This window comes from Typha angustifolia, chromosome 11 (assembly GCF_048772165.1).
Source record: "Typha angustifolia cultivar Huaian chromosome 11, ASM4877216v1, whole genome shotgun sequence".
Classification (NCBI taxonomy): Eukaryota; Viridiplantae; Streptophyta; class Magnoliopsida; order Poales; family Typhaceae; genus Typha; species Typha angustifolia.
In genome coordinates, this window is record NC_133249.1 from 8,735,383 (window position 1) to 8,756,551 (window position 21,169).

At 37.1% G+C, this 21,169-nt stretch overlaps 1 protein-coding gene across 2 annotated transcripts in view; it reads right to left on the reverse strand.

Annotated features, from left to right (window-relative positions):
• Positions 1-12,342: 12,342 nt before the first annotated feature.
• Positions 12,343-21,169, reverse strand: part of LOC140771332 (sphingoid long-chain bases kinase 1-like) — a 30,710-nt gene continuing 21,883 nt past the window's right edge. Inside the window, exons 3-8 of one of the 2 annotated variants that reach the window (XM_073112821.1) lie at positions 20,963-21,056; positions 20,852-20,889; positions 19,930-20,076; positions 18,988-19,087; positions 15,393-16,231; positions 12,343-12,777 (exon numbers count right to left, since the gene is read on the reverse strand). In XM_073112821.1, coding sequence (XP_072968922.1) covers positions 12,631-12,777; positions 15,393-16,231; positions 18,988-19,087; positions 19,930-20,076; positions 20,852-20,889; positions 20,963-21,056 — 1,365 coding nt within the window. In that variant the 3' untranslated portion in view covers positions 12,343-12,630. Of the gene's footprint in view, positions 12,778-15,392; positions 16,232-18,987; positions 19,088-19,929; positions 20,077-20,851; positions 20,890-20,962; positions 21,057-21,169 lie in introns of those variants that run through there. The other variant, XM_073112822.1, reaches the window with a different exon arrangement.

Genomic DNA, 21,169 nt, shown 5'->3' on the forward strand with positions numbered 1-21,169 from the left:
GTTGCCTAGGGCACAAATCCTCTCTTTGAGGATCATATGTTTATCCAAGTCTGTTGCCTGGGGTACAATTCTATTGCCTGAGTAGAGAGCAACACCCACCTCCTCGCGATCCTCATTTTTCTTCTTATCGCTTTCTATGGTAGTTTTCTTTGAGGTATACAAAAATTTGATCTCCATAGAACCCAAATAAATCTGATCCTTTTTTTTCACATTGATATCGAGAAAACTTATGATTGACTTAGTTAATGGGGACCTCTAAGATCTTGTGTCTCTCCACTACTATGAACTTTCCTCCTAGATAGGCCAATTGGATTTATGTTGTGTCTCATCTATTTCCTATTCTTTCTTCATGAGCAGTTCCCTTCTCCATGGAGGACTTTTAGGATTAGATCCCCCTATTGCCCTTAATATGAATAGAAATATTGATATTGGTATTCACACTTCAGGGATCAAGTAGATACATGAATATATAGGGTAGGTTATCCCTTAGGTACAATATAATAATATATACATTAACACCCCCTTTCAAACTCAGGGTGGATCAAACATAAAGAGTTTGCCAACTAGATATTTAAAACATGGAGTGGGATGTGACTTAATGTAGAAATTCGCTATCTGTTCTGTATATGATATATGAGGAAGACTGATAGTGCCAGCTAGGAATTGATGTCAAACAAAATGACAATCCATCGCAATATGTTTTGTCCTCTCATGAAACACAGGATTGCTTGCAATCTGTATATCACTTTTGTTATCACAATAGAGAGCAATGGGCATAGGAGTTGACACGCCAATTGCTCCCAATAAACGGTGAAGATGGATAATCTCCTTGGAAGTAGTGAATATGGCTCTATATTCTATTTCGGTACTAGAGAGAGATCATATTTTGCTTCTTGCTCCGCCAGGATTTAAGAGTCACCAAGGAACACATAGAATCTAGTAGTAGAACGACGAGTGGTAGGATTAGTAGCCCAATCAATATTAGAATAAGCACAAAGAATAGGAGAGGAATGAGTAGACATCAAAAGAGAGCGAGTAATAGTCCCCTGCACATATTTGAGAATTTGGAGTAGTGCTGCATAATGAATAGATCGAGGGACCATCACAAACTGACTAACTATGCTCACAGCATGAGGGATATCTAGTCTAGTGATACATAAGTACATAAGCCGACCAACAAGTTGTTTGTATCTAGTCAGATCTACCAATGGCATGCCATCTATAGGACAAAGCTTCGCATGAAGCTCAAGAGGTGTATTATCTGTCCTATCATCATATATAGCTACTCGACTAATTAAATGAAAATCATACTTTTCTTGAGATACAAGTATGCCTCTCTCACTATGAGCAATCTCAAGTCCAAGAAAATAACGCAGGTGACCCAAGTCCATCTGAAAGTATTGAGATAGGTGTTTTTGTAGAGACTTAATGGTACTTGAAGCATCACTTGTAATAATCATGTCATCTACCTAGAGTAGGAGAATAAATCTTCTTGTAGAGAAGTGCGCGTAAACATAGAGTGGTCATGATCGCTCTCAACAAAACCGACCTTTATCATAGCTTGACGGAACCGCTCAAACCAAGCATGAGGTGCCTATTCTAGGCCATAAATGGCACGATGAAGTTGACAAACAATCCAAGGGGAGGCTACATATAAACTGTTTCAGTCAAACTACCATGAAGAAAAGCATTCTCTACATCCATTTGATATAAAGGCTAATGACGAATGATAGGTACAACAAGAAGGATAAGAACAGTAGTCATCTGAGCCACAAAGACAAATGTCTCCTCATAATCAATACCATACTCCTGGGTGAAACCTCTAGCAACAAAACGAGCTTTATATCGATCAATAGATCCATTAGGCTGCCTCTTGATTTTGTAGACCCATTTATAGCTAACAAGTTTAATGCCCGTTGGTAGTGGAACAACATTTTATGTTTGAGTGTGTGCAAAAACCTAAAACTCCTCATTCATAGCATGTTGCCACTCAGGATGCACGATAGCCTCCTAATAAGAACTAGGCTCATGAACTACGTGAAGAGCTGTCAGAAAAGTATGAAACTTTGAAGAATAGCATGCAACATCAATAAATCCATATCTCTGAGGAGGACAATGCTTACGCTGAGATCGACGTGGACCCATAGTACTAGGAGGAGAGGGTGTAGAAGATGGCGCAGAAGATGAAATAGGAGATTTAGATGAATGAGGTACAGGAAGAACCCGATGAAAGTACACTTGAGTAATAAGACAAGAAGGGAGCAAATCATTACGACATCTAATAAGAGGCTCATCAGGAGAATATAGTGGATACAATCTCAAGAGGGGGCTGAGGAGAAGATGTTGAAAATAGAGGTTCAAGAAATATGAGGTCCTGAGACTCTTGAGAGTAATAAGGAATATCCTCTAGAAAAGAGACATGATAAGCAATTCGCATCCAATGAGTCAAAAGGATTATAATATCAATAGCCTTTGTGTTTAGAATTGTATCCAAGAAGAACACCGCATAGATGAGCTGACAGCTTGTCACACTCATGAGCAGGGAGTAGAACGTACATCCAAAAATACAAAGATGACTGTAAGTTGGTTTAATAGAGAAAAGAACCTATGAGGAGAGCAATCTTGTAGAAGAAGAGAAGGCATACGGTTGATAAGGTTAACAGAGGTCAAAAGAGCTTCTGCCTAAAAGAAACAAGGGATAAAGGAACTAAGAATGAGAATGCGCGTAGTCTCTAAGATATGACGATGTTTCTATTTTGTTACACCACTTTGCTCATGAGTGTAAGGACAAGATTGTTGAAAAATGGTGCCATGAGAATGGAGAATAGAACGCATAGTAGTAGAGGTGTACTCTCAAGCACAGTTAGAGCTAAAACCATAATGTGCTTGTGAAATTGAGTATGAATCATAGATGTAAAAATCTGATAAACATGAGGAATCTTAGATCGATGACGAATGAGATAAACCCAAGTATACATGAAAAAGTCATCAATAAAACTCACATAATATAAATATCCACACCTAGAAGATAAATGTGCAGGTCCTTAAATATCAAAATGAACAAGCTCAAAAGATGAAATGCTTTACTATTACTTGAAGAAAAAGGAAGAGCGGATCGTTTAGCCAACTTACAACCCACACAAACTGACATAGAACTAGAACCAAAATAATCTTGTCTGAAGGCTCAAGAACGAAAAAGACCTTTAAGGACATATGACCTAATCTACGATGCCATAGCTCAATAGGAGAGAGCAACACCAACAAAATGAGATATAGGAGAGATAGGTAGATGAAGAAAAGAGATATGCTAAAGGCCGCTAGCTCTACGACCAACTCCAATCTCCTGGTCGGTAAGTGGACCCTGCACAACATAAGAGATAGTAGTAAATAAGACATCATAGCCAGAATGACAAATGCTGCTAATTGAGAGAAAATTCATGCTAAGATCAAGGATATGCAAGACATGAGGTAGAGTAAGATGACCAGAATACTCAGAGATAGTGGTAATAGATCTAGGCTAACAAATGGGAAGAAGAGATCCATTTGTAGTCCGAAGTGGTGGCAATTGTGGCATGGTAAGCAAGAAGTAAGTATAGAAGCATTTGGAGTCATGTGCTGAGTGGCACGAGAGTCCACAATCCAAGTATCATGAGTACTATTGGAAAGAGCAAACATGGTTGAGTGATCTGTTAGAGAAACAGACATGGTGGACACTAGGTTCTATAAAAGACGACTGAGGAGCTAACTTTATTGGGCCAATGTTTGCTCAATCTGCTGAAGATGATCTGGTGGAGCAATATGCATAATAAGAATAGTGGAGTGCATCTCAGAAGAAACATTAGTAGCCACATATACACTCAAACATGGATGACTCTTTAACTTGTGGTTCTTGCATTTATCAAGATATAATTCCAACATGTCTCAATCAAATGTTCTGGCTTGTTGCAATGAGAACATTGACGATGAGATCGAGAGTGATTAGAGCGAAAATTAGCAACTGCAGTGGTAAGAACCTTGTTGAATGAAATGCCACTAATAGAGCTTATCGAGAATGAACAGTATGAAGACGAGTCTCCTCAACAATGAGTTCAACCACAACTGACTCTAAACTTGGTAGTGTCATAATGGACCAATGTCCTAGCCAAAGGAACAAACTCCTAGCGAAGAGCATTCAAAAATTGGTAAGGTTGGCAATGCTCTCTAAAAACCTCATAAGTCAAAGGAAGGTTCAAAGGCTCTAAGGCATGCAACTCATGCCAAAAATTATGCATGTGACTATAAAATTGTTGAATAGATCATTCACCCTAAGCTATTTAGGCACTGGATAGAAGGTGAAACTAATGCGAACTAGGTCAGATCAGATCGCATCATGAGAACATTGAGTTCGATGGATCGAGTCTAGTTATCTTATTTATTTTTTTATGTAGTTTAGTTAGAGTTTAAGTATGTTAGAGTTTATTTAATTAGCTAAGTTCAGTTTAGTTAACTTATGCGTAGTTTTAGAAAAATATTCTACAGATATTCATCGGTCAACCAATATTATGAAACCACTTGGAGAAGATCGAAGACGTCCTGATTTACAAGTTTTGCATTCAAGGTTTCTCCAGATTAGGATTTTATATATGGAAAAATGAAGAAATATTCTGAGAAGGATAAAAAAGGCTAATTTAGCTAAGTTATGTTTATCTCTAGGTCATATTTATCTCTTATGTAAGCCACTAAGACAAGTTCAATTAAGTCATGTAAGCCTCTAAGACAAGCCTTAATTCGAGTCGTATAAGTCTTTAAGGTTTGTCTAAGACAAGTACTAGTTCTAAGTCTAAGTAGGACTCGTTGAACCCAACCTCTATACATAGAGAGGTTGGGCTTTATTCATCCAAGCATTCAAGCATCGAGAATTAATTGAGTTTAGTTTTTTACTTATTATCGTATTTACCATTTTATTTTAGCCATTAAATCATCTTTACCTTTCTAGGAATAGATCATAGTCGTAGAACCTCCAAAGCTTTCAAATCCTAGCCGCCACCTTCTTCCAGTAGCCACCCTACCCTACGACTGTCCACAACCACCCTTGGTCGTCCGCCACCCTCCAGCGACCGTCGCAACGTCGATATTTACCATTCTGCCCTATTCTAACCTATCTCTACTGTTTTATTTTTAACTTTTTATCCTGACCTATGATTTAGGTGAAACCATAGCCATTAGAACCCTAACTTATGAGGCTATCACTACCTAAATTTTTATAATTTTCTTATATACTGATTGGTCCAGATCTATTCGTAACATTGGTCTCAAAGCCAACATTCCTCGAACAATGGTGAACACATGATCCAAAGCGAACCTAGAGGAGATCGCGGCCATGGAGGACCAAGAACTCATTTCCATCCCAATGGAAGTTTCCTTGGCACCACCAACAACCGTCGGTGATAAGCCACCGGTGTGCGCGAAGGCATTGGCAGAGTCCACGGAGAAGAGAGCCACAAAAAGCTCCAAGAGGATCGAGAAGGCTCTCCAAGCCTTGATGGCAACTATCCTACCTCGTTATGGCCACCTCACACCACCTGCGCCATCGGTCACCGAAAACATGTTCCACCTCCACCTTCAAGCACTAATAATGGTGAAACCGTGGAAACCATCCAAACTGTAGCAACCATCTCTCCTCCGATTGAGGTGGAGCTCTCCATCCTTACGGATTGAGCCCTCCACTGTAGCAACACAGGAGCAGCCCCCAACAACGGTCGCGACGCGGTCTTCCCCACCTGCGGTGGAAGAAGGGGCCAAAAACTCTTGCTTTCTACTAATGGCGATCTAGGTGCTCTCGGTCCAAGCCATCACATCCACTCCCTTCCTTGGACCATTTGCACCCAAGTCAGCCTAAACTGTATGCACTAAGGCCTAGGCTCGAACCACTAATGGCTAAGATTTTGTCTGAGCTAACTACGACTAGGACAGACTATGGCTCAAACAAGTGGGCCCTCGAGCGAAACTCACCATGGGCCCCTCCTCCATGTCATATATGAGAACCATACGAAGATCAAGGACATAAAGTTCATAAGTGAATGAAGGTTTGGAAACCATCATGGACGCCTTGAGGACAAGGTTGTTGAAAGCGTAGTGGATTGATACAAACTGGGACAGATTGGATCGCATCATAAGGACATTAGGCTCGATAGATCGAGTCTAGTTATCTTATTTATTTTTCTTACGTAGTTCAGTTAGAGTCTAAGTAGGTTAAAGTTTATTTAATTAGCTAAGTTTAGTTTAGTTATACGCAGTTTTAGGAAAATATTCTACAAATATTTATCAGTCAACCAAATATTATAAAACCACTTAGAGAAGATTGAAGACGTCCTACAACTTTCATATTCAAAGTTTCTCTAGATTAGGACTTTTTCTTTGAAAAGACAAAGAAATATTTCGAAAAAAATAAGGAAGGTTGATTTAGCTAAGTCATGTTTATCTCTTATATAAGCCACTAAGGCAAGTTCAACTATGTCATGTAAGCCTCTAAGGCAAGTTCAATTAAGTCATGTAAGCCTCAAAGGCAAGTCCTAATTCAAGTCGTATAAGCCTGTAGAGTTTGTCTAATGCAAGTACTAGTTCTGAGTCTAAATAAGACTCGTTGTACTCGACCTCTATAAATAGAGAGGTTAGACTTTATTCATCTAAACATCTAAGCATTGAAAATTAATTGAGCTTAGTTATTTTCTTATTACTGTATATATCGTTTTATTGTAGCCGTTAGATCGTCTTTACGTTTCTAAGAGTAAATTATAATCGTAGAACCTCCTAAGCTTTCAAACCCTAGCCACCACCTTCCTCCAGCAGCCACCCTACCCTACGACTATCCACCACCACCCTTGGCTATTCGCCATCTTCCAAGAACCGCCACAACGTCGGATATTTAACATTTTGCCCTATTCTGACCTATCTTCACTATTTTATTTTTAACTTTTCATCCTGACGTTCGATTTAGGTGAAACTAGATCCATTAGAACTCTAACATATGGCCACTACCTAAAATTTTATAATTTTCTTACATCCGGATCAATCCAGATCTGATTCGTAACATTGGTATCAAAGCCGACGTTCCTTAGACAATGATGAACACATGATCCAAAGCTAACCCAAGGGAGATCGCAGTCATGGAGGACTAAGAACTTGTCTCCATCCCTGTAGAGGTTTCCTCGGCACCACCAGCAATCGCCAGTGACAAGTCACCGATGTGGGCAAATGCATTGGCGGGGTCCATGGAGAAGAGAGCCACAGAAAGCTCCGAGAAGTTAGAGAAGGCTCTCCAAGCCTTGACGGCAACTATCCTAGCTCGTTATGGCCACCCCGCACCACCTGCGCCACCGGTCAGCGAGAACATGAGCCACCTCTACCTTTAAGAACTAATAATGGTGAAACCGTGGAGACCATCCAAACCGCGGCAACCATCCCTCTTTCGATTGAGGTGGAGCACCCTCCATCCTTGCAGATTGAGCCCTCCACCAAAGCAACACCAAAGCAGCCCCCATCAATGGTCGCGACGCCATCTTCCCCACCCGCGGTGGAAGCTAGGGCCAAAAAACTCTTGCTTTCCACTGACGACGATCCAGGTGCTCTTGGTTTAGGCCATCACATCCAGTCTCTTCCTCAGACCATCCGCACCCAAGTCATGGCCTAAACTGTATGCACTAAGACCCAAGCTCGAACCATTGATAGCTAGGATTTGGTCTGAGCTAACCGCGACTAGGACATACTATGGCTCAAACAAGTGGGCCCTAGAGCAGAACCCACCATAGGCCCCTCCTCTATGTTGCAGATGAGATCCATACGAAGATCGGGGACAAAAAATTCAAGAGCGAATGAAGGTTTGGAAACCATCATGGATGCCTTGAGGACAAAGGGGTTGGAAGCGTGGTGGATTGATGCGAATTGGCTCAGATCGAATCGCATCATGAAGACATTGAACTCGATGAATCGAGTCTAGTTATTTATTTTTCTTATATAATTTAGTCAGAGTCTAAGTAGGTTAGAGTTTATTTAATTAGCTAAGTTCAGTTTAATTAACTTCTGCGTAGTTTTAGGAAAATATTATGCAAATATTCAGCAATCAACCAAATATTATGTAACCACTTAGAGAAAATCAGAGATGTCCTGATCTACAACTTTCATATTTAAGGTTTCTGCATATTAGAATTTTATCTATGGCAGAACGAAGAAATATTCCGAGTAAGATAAGGAATGCTGATTTAGCTAAGTCATATTTATCTCTTATATAAGTACTTAAGATAAGTCTAGTTAAGTCATATAAGCCACTAAGGCAAGTTCAATTAAGTCATATAAACTTTTAAGGCAAATTCAATTAAGTCATATAAGCCTCTAAGGCAAATCCTAGTTCGAGTTATATAAGCTTTTAGGGCTAAGTCCAAATAGGACTCATTGTACCCAACCTCTATATATTGAAAAGTTGGGCTTTATTTATCTAATTATCCAAGTATTGAGAATTAATTGAGTTTATTTATTTTCTTACTATCGTATTTACTATTTTATCATAGCCGTTAGATCGTTTCTACCTTTCTAGGAGTATACTATAGCCATAGAACCTCCAAAGCTTCCAAACCCTAGCCACCACTTTCCTTCAGTAGCCACCCTACCTTACAGCCGTCCACCACCACTCTTGGCCATCGGCCACCCTCCGATGACCGTCGCAACGTCGGATATTTACCATTCTAGCCTGTTATAATCTATCTCTACTATTTTATTTTTAACTTTTCATCTTGACCTCTGATTTAAATGAAACTAGAGCCATTAAAATCCTAACTCTATATTTGGATCGGTCCAGATATGGTTTGTAATACCTAAATACCACTAGACTCAACAAAACGTGACCGAAGATGACATTAAAGATCAGCTATGTAAGTAAATCAAATAAAATTCGGACGAAGAGTTTTGTCGATAGAGGCGATCAAATATGTCCGAACACAAGGATCACGAGTCTTTCTAGTAGCATATTCTTTGGAGCCATTAAAGGGCACAAGACTAGATTTGTCGAGGTGACACAGGAGATCAAGAACACCCATCAAGTGCACTCTCTACAGTTGCATACCAATATGGCCAATTAGCAATGGCGACAAGCACCAAGTCAGCGAAAGAGGGAAGCTAATCACAGGCTGGATCAGAATGTGCATTGGAAGCTACAGTAGCAATCAATTTAGCAACAGTAATTTAATTCAGTCATAGTAATTTAACTCTCGATCAGACTTGGTGCAATTAATTCATAGGTAGCAATTTGGTCTTGACAGACGTCATAGAGAGCAAATCCAACCAAAATCCCACCAGCAAACAGTAGAAAGGATGGTCCAACCAATTGATCTAGAGAAAAAAATTCTGCAAAGAGGAAAGGGGACACCTTGCTCGGATCGGAGAGGAAAGGGGTGATCGGAGAGTTCCTTCCAAGTCAACGGCGGAGTCGGAGAGCTCCTTTCAAGTCGACAGTGGAGATCCTTAGAGGAGGTGAGCGGAGAGTTCCTTGACCGAAATCTCTTGCTGGCTCTTGAGCTGCATAGTCGACGGAAAGCTCGACCGGAAGAGTCCTTCGTAGAGCTCCTTCCAAGTCGACAGCGGAGTCAGAGAGGGAGATCTTCCAAAGGAGGTGGCGCTCAAGAAAGGAGGTGATCGGAGAGCTCCTTGACGAAAAACTCTCGCTGTCCTCCACGGGTGAGCGTGAAGGCCTCGGTGATGAAACTCAACTCTAACCGCCAGAGAGATCGACCGGCTTGGCACGACGTTGTCGACGATGAACCTTGGGCTCCGATACACAATTCAAATCAAGTACATACATGTATATATAGGGTAGGTTATCCCTTAAGGATATATACATTAACATCCTATTTGATTATTCTTTGTTTCCAGGTCCTTGCCTTCTTTCTTTATAAATATATTATATCAACAACTTATGTTAACCGGTTGTCAATCTATTTATCATTATGAGGGCCGCTAATAGTAACCGGTTGTCAATCACATCGGTCAGGCCGAAAAATAAGCTGAGTGGAGCTTCATCTTGAAACTATACTCAAAATTAAATTCAAGTAAAACTTGAATAAGACTCGAATATATATATATATATATATATATATATATATATATATATATATATATATTTCTAACATAATTATTTTTATTTTTTTATAATTTATATTATATCTTTATAATTAAATTATGTTTTATTTTAAATTAAATCAATATAAGTTTGTTCAGATTCGAAAATAACTTAAATTGATAAGGCTTGATATTGCTAATTAAACTGCTAATTTAATCTCAAGCTCGGCTCAAGTTTAAATAATTTTAATTCAAACTTAATCACTGAGCCAGGCTCAAAATAAATTTGAATCTGAGTTTGGTCACAGCCTAAGCTCCGATCCACCTCAGCTTGTTTACACCCGTAATCACAAGTATGCTGCAATCACCAATCCTAAGATTAATCCTTCCAAATCCTCCTTTTATGTTCCTTCTTGGACCTCGGATGGTGCGCACCATTGAGCAAAACTTATAAACATTAACACGATCGTTTCCACTTGCTCATGCTTTGAGAGTTAAAAATTAGCAATAGGAGCTCCAGGTCTGGGCTGCGACGACGTCGTGGGCATGGCTAATGCAAGACTGGCCGGGTGGAAGCGTCCCGTGTCCCCATTACAAATCTTCTAGTTCGGATGCTATTCTTATTTGTAACCTCTTATATTAAAGAGCTTCCTAAGCTGCTGTTGAACAAAAATTTAACATACTTCGACACTATAGTGGGTAAGGATATGCAAGAGTCGTGAACTTTTTTACTCCAATTTATACTTTCCATCTGTTGCCAAATTATGAATTCATAGCCTTTTAATACTTCTGAGGGGGTCAACATTCCTGGAATTCCTTAGAGAGCTGATTTTATTTTTTAAATCCCAGGTGGTCAGTGAGATCAGTTTGATCAGCTTCCTTGATGTTCCTCTTCAGTCTTCCTCAAGAGCGTTTTATAGATATTTCTGACTTCAAATTCGAGGGGATAAGATGTCATTGGCATGGATTTGCGAGTTTACTATCAATTCTGGAAAAATTCAAGGGGAAAGCGCCAAGGTCTTTTTCTTTCAATGTACTTATACTTTGGAGATCATCTCCTCATAGAGACATGAATTGAACTTTGCAAATGGTTGTCCTAGTAATCAAATTACTGCACAGTTTAGATACAAACATTAACCCAAAGTTCACAAGGCTTGGTAGATGCTTAATAATGATCTGCGGGAAAGTTTGATGGAAAGAAAAGGAAGGAAGAAATTTTTTCTTTGAGGCACTAATTCCCGCAGTATTCTTTAACAAGATTGCAATCATTTCTCCAAGATGGGATGACATGCAATGTGAAAAATATCCTCTAAATAAAAAACATAACTTTTGATTTTCCTCACTGTCCTCAGAAGCTGAATTGCATATCTCAAATGCAGTAAGCTCATAAAAGCAAGTATGTATTGGGATGCTGTACTGCAAAGTGAAGGAATTGAAAATTACTCGACATTTCGGAAATGCGAAACTTTCCCAGCGATAATAGTAAATATTAATCTTCAACAGCTAAATATATTGTAAAATAATAATAATTTGCATGGGATACAGATGTTTCTGACAATTGGGAAAAAGGAAACAATTTGTCGCTATGAACATAGGAAATGAACCAAGAAGTCTTTTTTTTTGGTTAAAAGGACAGCTGCAATGGCAGCTATGGGTTAATTAAAAGGAGGATACAAATGATCGCAGGGGGAAGAACTATGATGAGAGGTGCCAATTCTTTCCTGTGCTAGGAGGTTTTGCTAACCTATCATAGTATTCAACAACCATTCAGGCTGTTTGCCCGCACCCAGAGTAAAAGAAACACCGAGGTTTGAGCAATGACCTCCCATACCTCTATCACAAAATGGCAATTATAGATAAGGTGTTCTGCTGTCTCATCCCATAGGCCACAAATTGGGCATAGATCAACAAGCATAATGTGTAAGTTATGGAGAAGCATTTTGGTAGACAATTTTCCCCAAAGGACTATTTAAATGACAGCTTTCACTCTTATTGACTTTTAGCTTCCATGACATTTTCTATTCAGTCTCTTTTAACTCATTTTTGGGCCTTAAGTAAGAATAAATAGACTTAGCAGTGCCCCCTCCTTCTCAGGTCTGGCCACCAAATCCATTTATCCTCCAAAGGGATAATTGCTTGGCGTGTGGCCAAAGGCATTCTCCGCCTAGGCCACATACTAGCAACCATTGCTTAACAGGTCAGAGACCCTAGCATCATGCATGAATGTATTGATATTCACAAAGGAAGGCTTGTAAATGGACCAAGAAGACACTATGAAGATGCATGGACATTTTTCTTGAAAAAGTAATAAGTAAAATGGATATTAAAATGCACTAATTACATGGATTCTTGGAATAACTTGGACCATACCAATGCGCCAGAAGGAGCAAGAGATACTCCAATGTAGAGAAACGATCCCGTTCATCATGCTGGTAATCGTTGAAACATATAGATACCCCAAGGAAAAGAAGAAAAGAAGGTAGGTGATGTAATTTGTGAATCCTAGTGAAGTGAATGTTGTGTAAAACTCTTAGTTCGTTGCAATTATTTATGATCAACAGGACGGCCAAGCAGCCTGAATTGTTTTGGGATGATGGAGCATATAGCTTGTTCATTTACACAAAGAAGTTCCCCATCGATGCCGCACCCGTTGTGAGTATTTTCAGTTGGCTTAATCTTCGCAGATTTCACCTGCAACAATGACACATAATTAACATTGGATCAAGGTTAACTAAAGCTAGCAAACATAAGGAGTAATGGATCTATCAGTAATGTAACTGCTTTAAACAAAAATCATGAGGCTGGTGCAAATTGCATATCACCGCTGAGAGGAAGTTGTGGATCTGAGAATGCTTGCACAAAGACTACAGCACATATATATCTATGTATATGTGGTTGAATATTTACACATGTGAGTGGGGGAAAAAAGAAGCAACTATTATTGAGTTTGTACTACTAGCTGTCAGTCTTTCTTATATCTACACAAATAATACAAGATATGAAGATAACCTAAGTCATCAGCTCCCTTGATTTGTTTGCACCAATACAGATAAATATGACTATTATATAATTTAAAACAGGTAGTTAAAAAGTCTGGACCAGTAATGTGAATGTAAAATATGTAGCTTTGAGGAAAATCCAGATTAAGGGCATGCATAGAGAATGTTTTTACACCAAATTGAGACAAATAAAAGCAATAAAGAAAAGAATTTAGAATTTAGTGGGAATCTTTTTTGTGATTTTGCATCACAGTGATTTGGTAATAAGGTTCAATGTCAGATGAATACTCCCACAACTAAGAGCTGGTGGGGGCTGATCTGTTACAAGTTAATGGGATCTGCTAGGCATCAAGTCTTGGCCTTCAAATAGGGCTGTTTCAGATGAACAGTGATTTCAATGTTTTTTCAAGGTTAGAGATTCCTTTTAGCCATGGGAAAGTAAGTAGTGGCTGGTGGGACCGGTCAGCAGCAGATCAGATCAAATCTACAAACTGCATAATAGAACAAAAGATGAGGGTGGCAAGGCTTTCATGTGGCAGGATCTTGATTAATAAGTCAAGATTGAGATTTGTCCAAGACTTAACAAAATTGTAGAAAAAGAAGAGTGGAAATTAAAAAAGAATGATAAGATTGAATTAATGGACCAAATACAGAGGGGGCTTATACTCATTGATCAGTATGCTTGTTCTTCTGAGGAATGAGGGACTTTCATCTTGCTGGTTTAAAGTCATTTGTCAATAAGTCCATTGGGTTTTGTGAAACAACTAGAAAAGAGCATTGCCAACTTGAGAATTAGTTTGCTGAAACAAAATTGGTTAATTTTAAAAATTAGGGTTAATTGTATTTTACCATCTTGTGGTTTATTAGCTCAATTTCACAAAATCTCCGTGCATTTTCAACTTAAATACTTAACCCTCATATGGTGTTAACTAGAGTGTAACCAATATAATTTCCATCGTATTTGACTATAATAGAGATCGAATTTGAAAATCCTTATTCGAGATAAAGTTGTAGAAAATTAAATAAACTTTTCAATGTATATAAAATAATCATGGATTCTAGTTTTGGTGGATTCTGATCCTAGGGCAAATCCAGTCTTGATCAAATCGACCGACATCCGATCCATTTTGGGTCGAGATTGGCAATCCCGCCGACAAGTACGGATGAGAGAGATAGAGAAGGGGTGAGAGAGAGGGAAAGAGAAAGAGGAAGAAAGAGAGAATTAGAGGGAGGAAAAGAGTTTGTGGGAGTCAGTGAGAGAGAGGGAGAGGGAGAGGATAAGGGAGAGTTTAAGAGAGAGAGTTAGATAGAGAGAGAAGTAGTAGGAGAGAGAGTTAGTGGTGGAGAGAGTTTGATAAGAGAAAGTTAGTAGAAGAGAATTTGATAAGAGAGAGTTAGTGAGAGAGAATTTAATAAGAGGAGAGAATTAGTAAGAGAGAAAGTAAGAATTTTTTTTATTATGTGAAAAGGAGAGTGACAAAACGAGGGCGATATAGAGATTGAGAAAATAGCCTTTATTTTTTTAGTTTTTAGGCTTTACATATAAATAATGTATATTTATATTTTATTATTATTTTTTCTAAAATTTTAAAAAATTTCTGTATTTTAAAAATTATTTTAAATTACAGACCGATACAAACAGCCGATATTACTGATACCGCTAATATGGCCGATACATATCATTCTTTTCAAACAGTTGATCCCAATTCCAATTCTGATTTCGATACTTAGAACCTATAAAATAATACTAATAGGATATGAGATGACAAAGATATGACAAAAATATACTTTATCATTTGATATATTTGTCATAGTTTTTTTATTTGAAATTTGATCAGTATTATTTTAGATGTGTTATAAAGCATATCCAACTCTCTACAATTTTATCTTAAACGAAGATCTTCAAATTCAATCTCTGATTTGGTCAAATATGATAAAAAAAATAATGGTTGTAATTTAGTCAAGACCATATGAGGTTACATGCTTAAGTTTGAAAGTATATTGTAGTTTTGTGAGATTATGTCAAACCACAAGGGGATAAAGTGTAATTTTTCCTAAAAATTGAAATAGCTACAATGAGTAAAAAATATTCTAATTAGTCTTAAGGAAAAGTAAGATGCAGTCAATTGGAAAATACATGCAACAGTCTTAAAGAATATGCATAACATGGTTCCATGTTTCTCCTTCACTAGGAAGAATGGATGCATGGTAAAATTCAAGATTCCAATAACTAGGACGGCACTATCAATTGGTTTTGACACCACCTTCAGAATAAAAGAAGAGGAATAAATGGAGAACAAGAAATACCTTAATATATTCAACATAGGGCAGTTGAAGATGTTGACCAAACTGTAAGGAGATAAAAAATCTCAATAATCTCAATCTCCCACTTCCATGGACCAACAGCAAGTCCAAACTGCTGTCATCATAATTGGCTTCCGGCACAACATGCTGAGAAGTCAAACTTTGCATAGTTCTACAAGAATGGTTGCAGATCAATATGCCAAGAAATTTCCCTTCCTTAACCACCCACTTCTCTTCTAATTTCTCATTCTCAACTGTACCAACTTCAAGGTCATTAGGTTTCTCTAGCAGCCGTGCAGGACTTTCAGCCTCCCAGTTAGGCTTGAAATTACAGTATTGTTCAGTATCCAAGTTTGCCTCAGCATTCCACATGAACCCTGTATCCAGGGATACTGATGAGATGTTTTTATCGTCATTTGATACTGCAGTTTCTGAACAACACCTAAGATCATTTTCATTCACCTGCGAGCTGTATATTGATGGACTACTAGTGGCAACTGACAAGTGATGGTTGGAGCTGACAACTTCTGAATCAGCCCCAGAATTGCTTTTTCCTGACAATAAGTCTTTAGAATGTAGGCCATGAGTGTGTGTGGTAGACACCCTCAAGCGCCTGGGGTTATTGCTTTGTCTGTTTGACTTCATTATACGTGGATGTGTATCTGACATACTAAGTTCATGTTTATCTTCTAAAACATTACCTTCTTTTGACTCTTCTGTTGTAAACGGAAGATATTCCAACTTGAAGCTGTACTCAGGTAAGGAGAGAAATTTTAGAAGACCAGCAATGAAATAACGAAGAGGGCCAAACTGCTGCCTAAATTTCTCAGAAAGTTCTAGAACTGCAGAAAAACATTAACAGGAAAGAAGATCTGCATTACAGATCAAAGGAATTAAGATATAGCATAAATTAACTTTAGATATCATGTACCAAATGTGATTCACATTCAACTATGGCAGTGCAGGAAGCATAACATATTACTTAGAAAGCCAAAAAATGGCATAACATACATATTTGATAATTGTTATTACAGTTTTAATCAATTTAAAAAAACAACCAACCAATTTGCAGAGGTCCTCTTTATCTATATTGAAACTAAGAGAATGAAGTGAAGCAACAATGCTGACGCTAATTTTCTTTTTCAAATTCCCTATCTGCTCCTAGTTCTCTCTTTAAACTTTCAGTGCCATGACAAAAGAAAAAGAGCATACCAACAAAACGAATCCTCTTGATTAAGATCTTCCTTTATTCATCTACTTGGTTTCTGAACAATTTTTAGGCCCTTGTCTGATGTTTACCATCATGTATGCTTGTCAGCAGAATGACCCAAGAATTATATTCTTGACTTTGTTCATAAATCCATGATTTGCATCAACATCATGTTTCTCTCAAGCAAAGTTAGTAGAAGGCATTGCCTAATTGACTAGCTGCTATAAATATGATTAACCAAGCAGTAACTAAAGTAAAGCTTGTTCATGATACTCCATGTTCCATTATGGCAGTCTAGTGTTGACAACTTTCTAGAACTTGGTAGTCTAAATAAAAAGCGAAACTTTATTTGATCATTGTCTTAACATCTTCATGTTAAAGCAAAGCTTCTGAACTTTACTTGCCTGAAGATGTAGGATAATTGACTCATAAATCATTATGTTCTATTATCATCTGCTTTTTCTCTCCTGTAATAGCAACCCTATTACCTAGGTTTTGTGACATGAGAGTATGATACTATATTGACCTCCATAGTTCATCTGAGACCATCAACCAGTAGCCCAAGGTTTATTATCTTACACAAGATGAAAATCAAAATTGTCATGAAAGGGAATGACAAATCAAATACCAAAGTTAGAGGCAAAAAAGGGTATTCAATGCTCAGAGTTCCCACAGGGCCTAGAAAGATGAGTAAACATTAAACCACAAGAGAGGTTGTCTCCGTGACTCAAACTCAAACCATAATGGGACATGGGGAACCCTTGACACAGGCCAAACGACATGCAAAAGCAAGATAATAAGTACCTATGTCAGCAAGATTGGGCTGCACATCTCCAATGCAAAGGCTCCAAATATGGAGCCAAAAATGGAGCAAGAGCCCGGTGTGCACTCCAATGCACCGGGCTACATATATATTAAAATAATAATATAGTATATATTATTATATTAGTTATTTTAAATTACTTAATAGATCATCTTAGCGTTATTATTTTTTAATAAAAAATATATGGTTAGAAAACTCTCATTGAAATCTTTAAAATAAAACTAATATTCAATAGTTTTAGAAGTAATTATAAATTACTAATTTTTTAATTAGAGGACCAACACGATTTGCCATTATTAAAGAACCAGCACGATTTTGGGATGAACGAGTATTACACGACATCATGATTGCTTGTGTGATACTACACAATATAACTATAGATGATGAATGGGACGAGGAACCCGATACTATTGTAGACTCAACTTCCAGTGATGATGAACGATTTCAACGATTCCTTGTTCGACATAGGAAGATCCAAGATAGAGAGACTCATTTTGAGCTTCGAAATGCACTAATTGAACACTTATGGCAGAGGCATGAGAATGAAGGAATATAAATTTTAATGTAATTTTTATTTGATGTATTTCATTTTTAATGTATTTCATGCTTGATGTATTTCATATCTAATGTATTTTAATTTTTCATATTTACATTGGGAATAATTTTGAGTAATTATATTTTAGGATACATAATTTATTAGACTCATTTTTATAAATAATAATAAAATTTAAATTTATATTAACTCAAAAATAATTTAATATTAGACTCATTTTTATAAATAATAAAAAAATTAAAATTAAAATTAACTCAAAAATAATTTAATATTAGACTCATTTTAAAGGTCTCGATGAGACCTTTCCGATAGTATTATTTTTGTTAAAAACCGATTAGTAAAACTAATTATATACTCAGTTTAACTAACTAAATTATTTAATAAAAGATACAAATGGAATTAAAATTATTGAATATAATAATTATTGGGCAATTTTGGCATTTTCAAAAAGTTGATATGATAAATGGAGCCTAGTTCTATTTTCATGGCTCCACTATTCCTAGTTTCAAATTTGGAGCTAGGTTTAGAGCCCCATTAGAGCTCAACCGGGCTCCAAATTTAGGATTTGGAGCCCGGTTGGAGTTGCTCTAAGAAGTAGAAAGCCAAAACCTCATCCGAAACAGGGAACCTTTCCATCTTTTTCCCTTTATAAATTTCCATATAGTATACTCACTCTCTTTTCTGACACAATACATACTCAAAGACAAAACAAGCACATGAACTCACTCTTAGATGTTGGCTGCCCTTCTTTTGTCATACTCGACAACCCAAATATTTTTATGGTTTGGTATGTTGCTTTCCAGTTCTATAGATATCTCTCTTTCCAGATTTCAGAAAGATATTCTGCTTGATGGATCATGAGGATAGACATCACAACTAATGATCAGAATATAGAGTAGAGACAACTTGCAAGTCAATAAACTTTTCATGAAGTAAGGTCAACAAAATTCAGCACAAGTTAAATTTACATCAATCTTAATATCCTTGGGCAAAGGAAATCTAGTTACCATACCATCACTTAAGAAACCAAAGTATGAAGCAGTCATGCCAAAGTGAGAAATCCCAGCCTGGATCCATTTGACAGCAAAAACATCTATATCTGTACAACCCCCCTAAAGAAACCAACACATAGTATAAGTAAACAGAAAAAATCTTGAATACTGACAACCATGATTAAACATAGTTTAAAGCTACCAATTGTGCAAAACTTTTATGCATAAAAATATTATGTAAGTACACAACCATATATTCAGTCACAACTTGTTATGCCTGTGTAATTCCTGGTCATCAACTACATCTAAGAAGAAGAATGCCTGAACTAAAAATTTCAAGAAAAGGAGAATGTGGGCAGGAGATATAATATGATGTTTAAAAGATGCATAAACAATATCTAAAAAAATCCTAACATCGGTTAAGTCCAAAAGCAATGACAGAGAATCATCCTAACCTAGTATCAGTAGATGCAAAATATGGTACACTGTGACTGATATTGATCTAGTATTTCTATACATGCCTTTATCTCCATGTAAGCATACCTATTAGCAATAGCAATTTGCATGGTTACAAATCATAACATTGCCAACTTATATTTGCTATAGGAAATTTTCCACATCGACATTTAGAATTTATCATGTTATTCAGAGTTGCCTATCAACTTCAATGATAGCTGTCGAGAGATTTTGGTTGCTAAAGAAAAGTGCCCAAATGTCCCCTATCTTCACCTAAGTGCCCAGCATCCCTCCTTACAGGTTTGATGTATTGTACTGGCTGAGAGCCTTAAATTGCACTGATGACTCCAAAAATCAGAACAGAAATTCAGAAGAATGAAATCTTAGATATTATTACAGTGAATATTTGTTTAGTCAAAAGCACATGTATTGCAAAAGAGTTGATACATCATCCTTGATATGTACTTTGCATGTATTTTGGGAATTTAGATACACATCATAATTACCTTAACTATAATCTTTGCAGCAGAAACTGGATCTCTGACACCAAGAACACTCCAAACAAGTGAATTGTCAGAACCAGAAGGAATGATACCAATTGGCGGTGAAATTGCTTTCCCCCAAGCATCTCTACTAAGTAAACCATTAAGCACCTGACCAAAAGTATATTATACATATATAGATTATCAAATCAATATCCGAAAAAAACTTCTCATGCTGAAATTCATAAAATACTTCACATATATCATCTAAAACTAACTTGTTAGATAACTCATCCAAGCAATTTGAAATGACAAAGGAGCTAATAATAGCGATAGAAAGTACTATATCAAGGATCAACTGTCATATATATAAGCAATAGGACATAAATAATAGATGAAGTAATATGTATTGTATAATTTATTTAGACTAGCTGTAATATGCCTAATGTTATTCCCAATGAGACAAGGGAGGAAGATAAGATCGTTCCTTTTAGGTACTCTACTTAAAGTAGTCTATTGCATTTCTTTGCATGTTATCTCTTGGAAGATTGCTAAAGTTCAGCGGTTTGATTCTCGGCCAAGCTTCCTTAAAGTATTTACAACTTTATTTACCTCAATGTCAGTTTCTAAAGTATAATAGGAAAGACAAGGGCCAGGATAAATGAGGAAAGATAACATGATCCACTCTGTCCGCCCAGAATTTACCCAAACAGATAAATTTCTGTTTTATCTGCTTCCTCACTACTCTTTTTAGGATCAAAAGGTAAAAAATTTCTCATAGTTAAGAATGTAAGTCTCATAATTCTTCCCAAAATGTCATTAATTGCACATGCCCTAAGCCGAAAAAATGTTACCCGTTTCAAAATAAATGTCATTCTTCAGATATTTTCCAAACAGTTATACCGTCAGAAATTTAAAAATAAGACTCAGTAGAGAACAATCTTACCTCATTAACAACCCCATCACCTCCAACACATATAATTCCTGCATGTTCACTGAAAACAATTCAGTAACAAAATAAAACGGCAGGGTGATATACTTACTGTTTGACATTTACCATCACTACATGTGCTAAAGTCAATAGTAGAAGCAAGAACTTTTGCGTGCTCAGCAGATGTGGTTTCAATGACTTCCATCTTGAAACCTGCAAGCTGCAACAACGAACAGCATAAATTAACAAGTTGACTGATGAAAACTGTAAACGTTAGAAATTTAACAAAAGCTAAATGTATTAGTGGCCTATAACCCTATGGTCCAATATTAA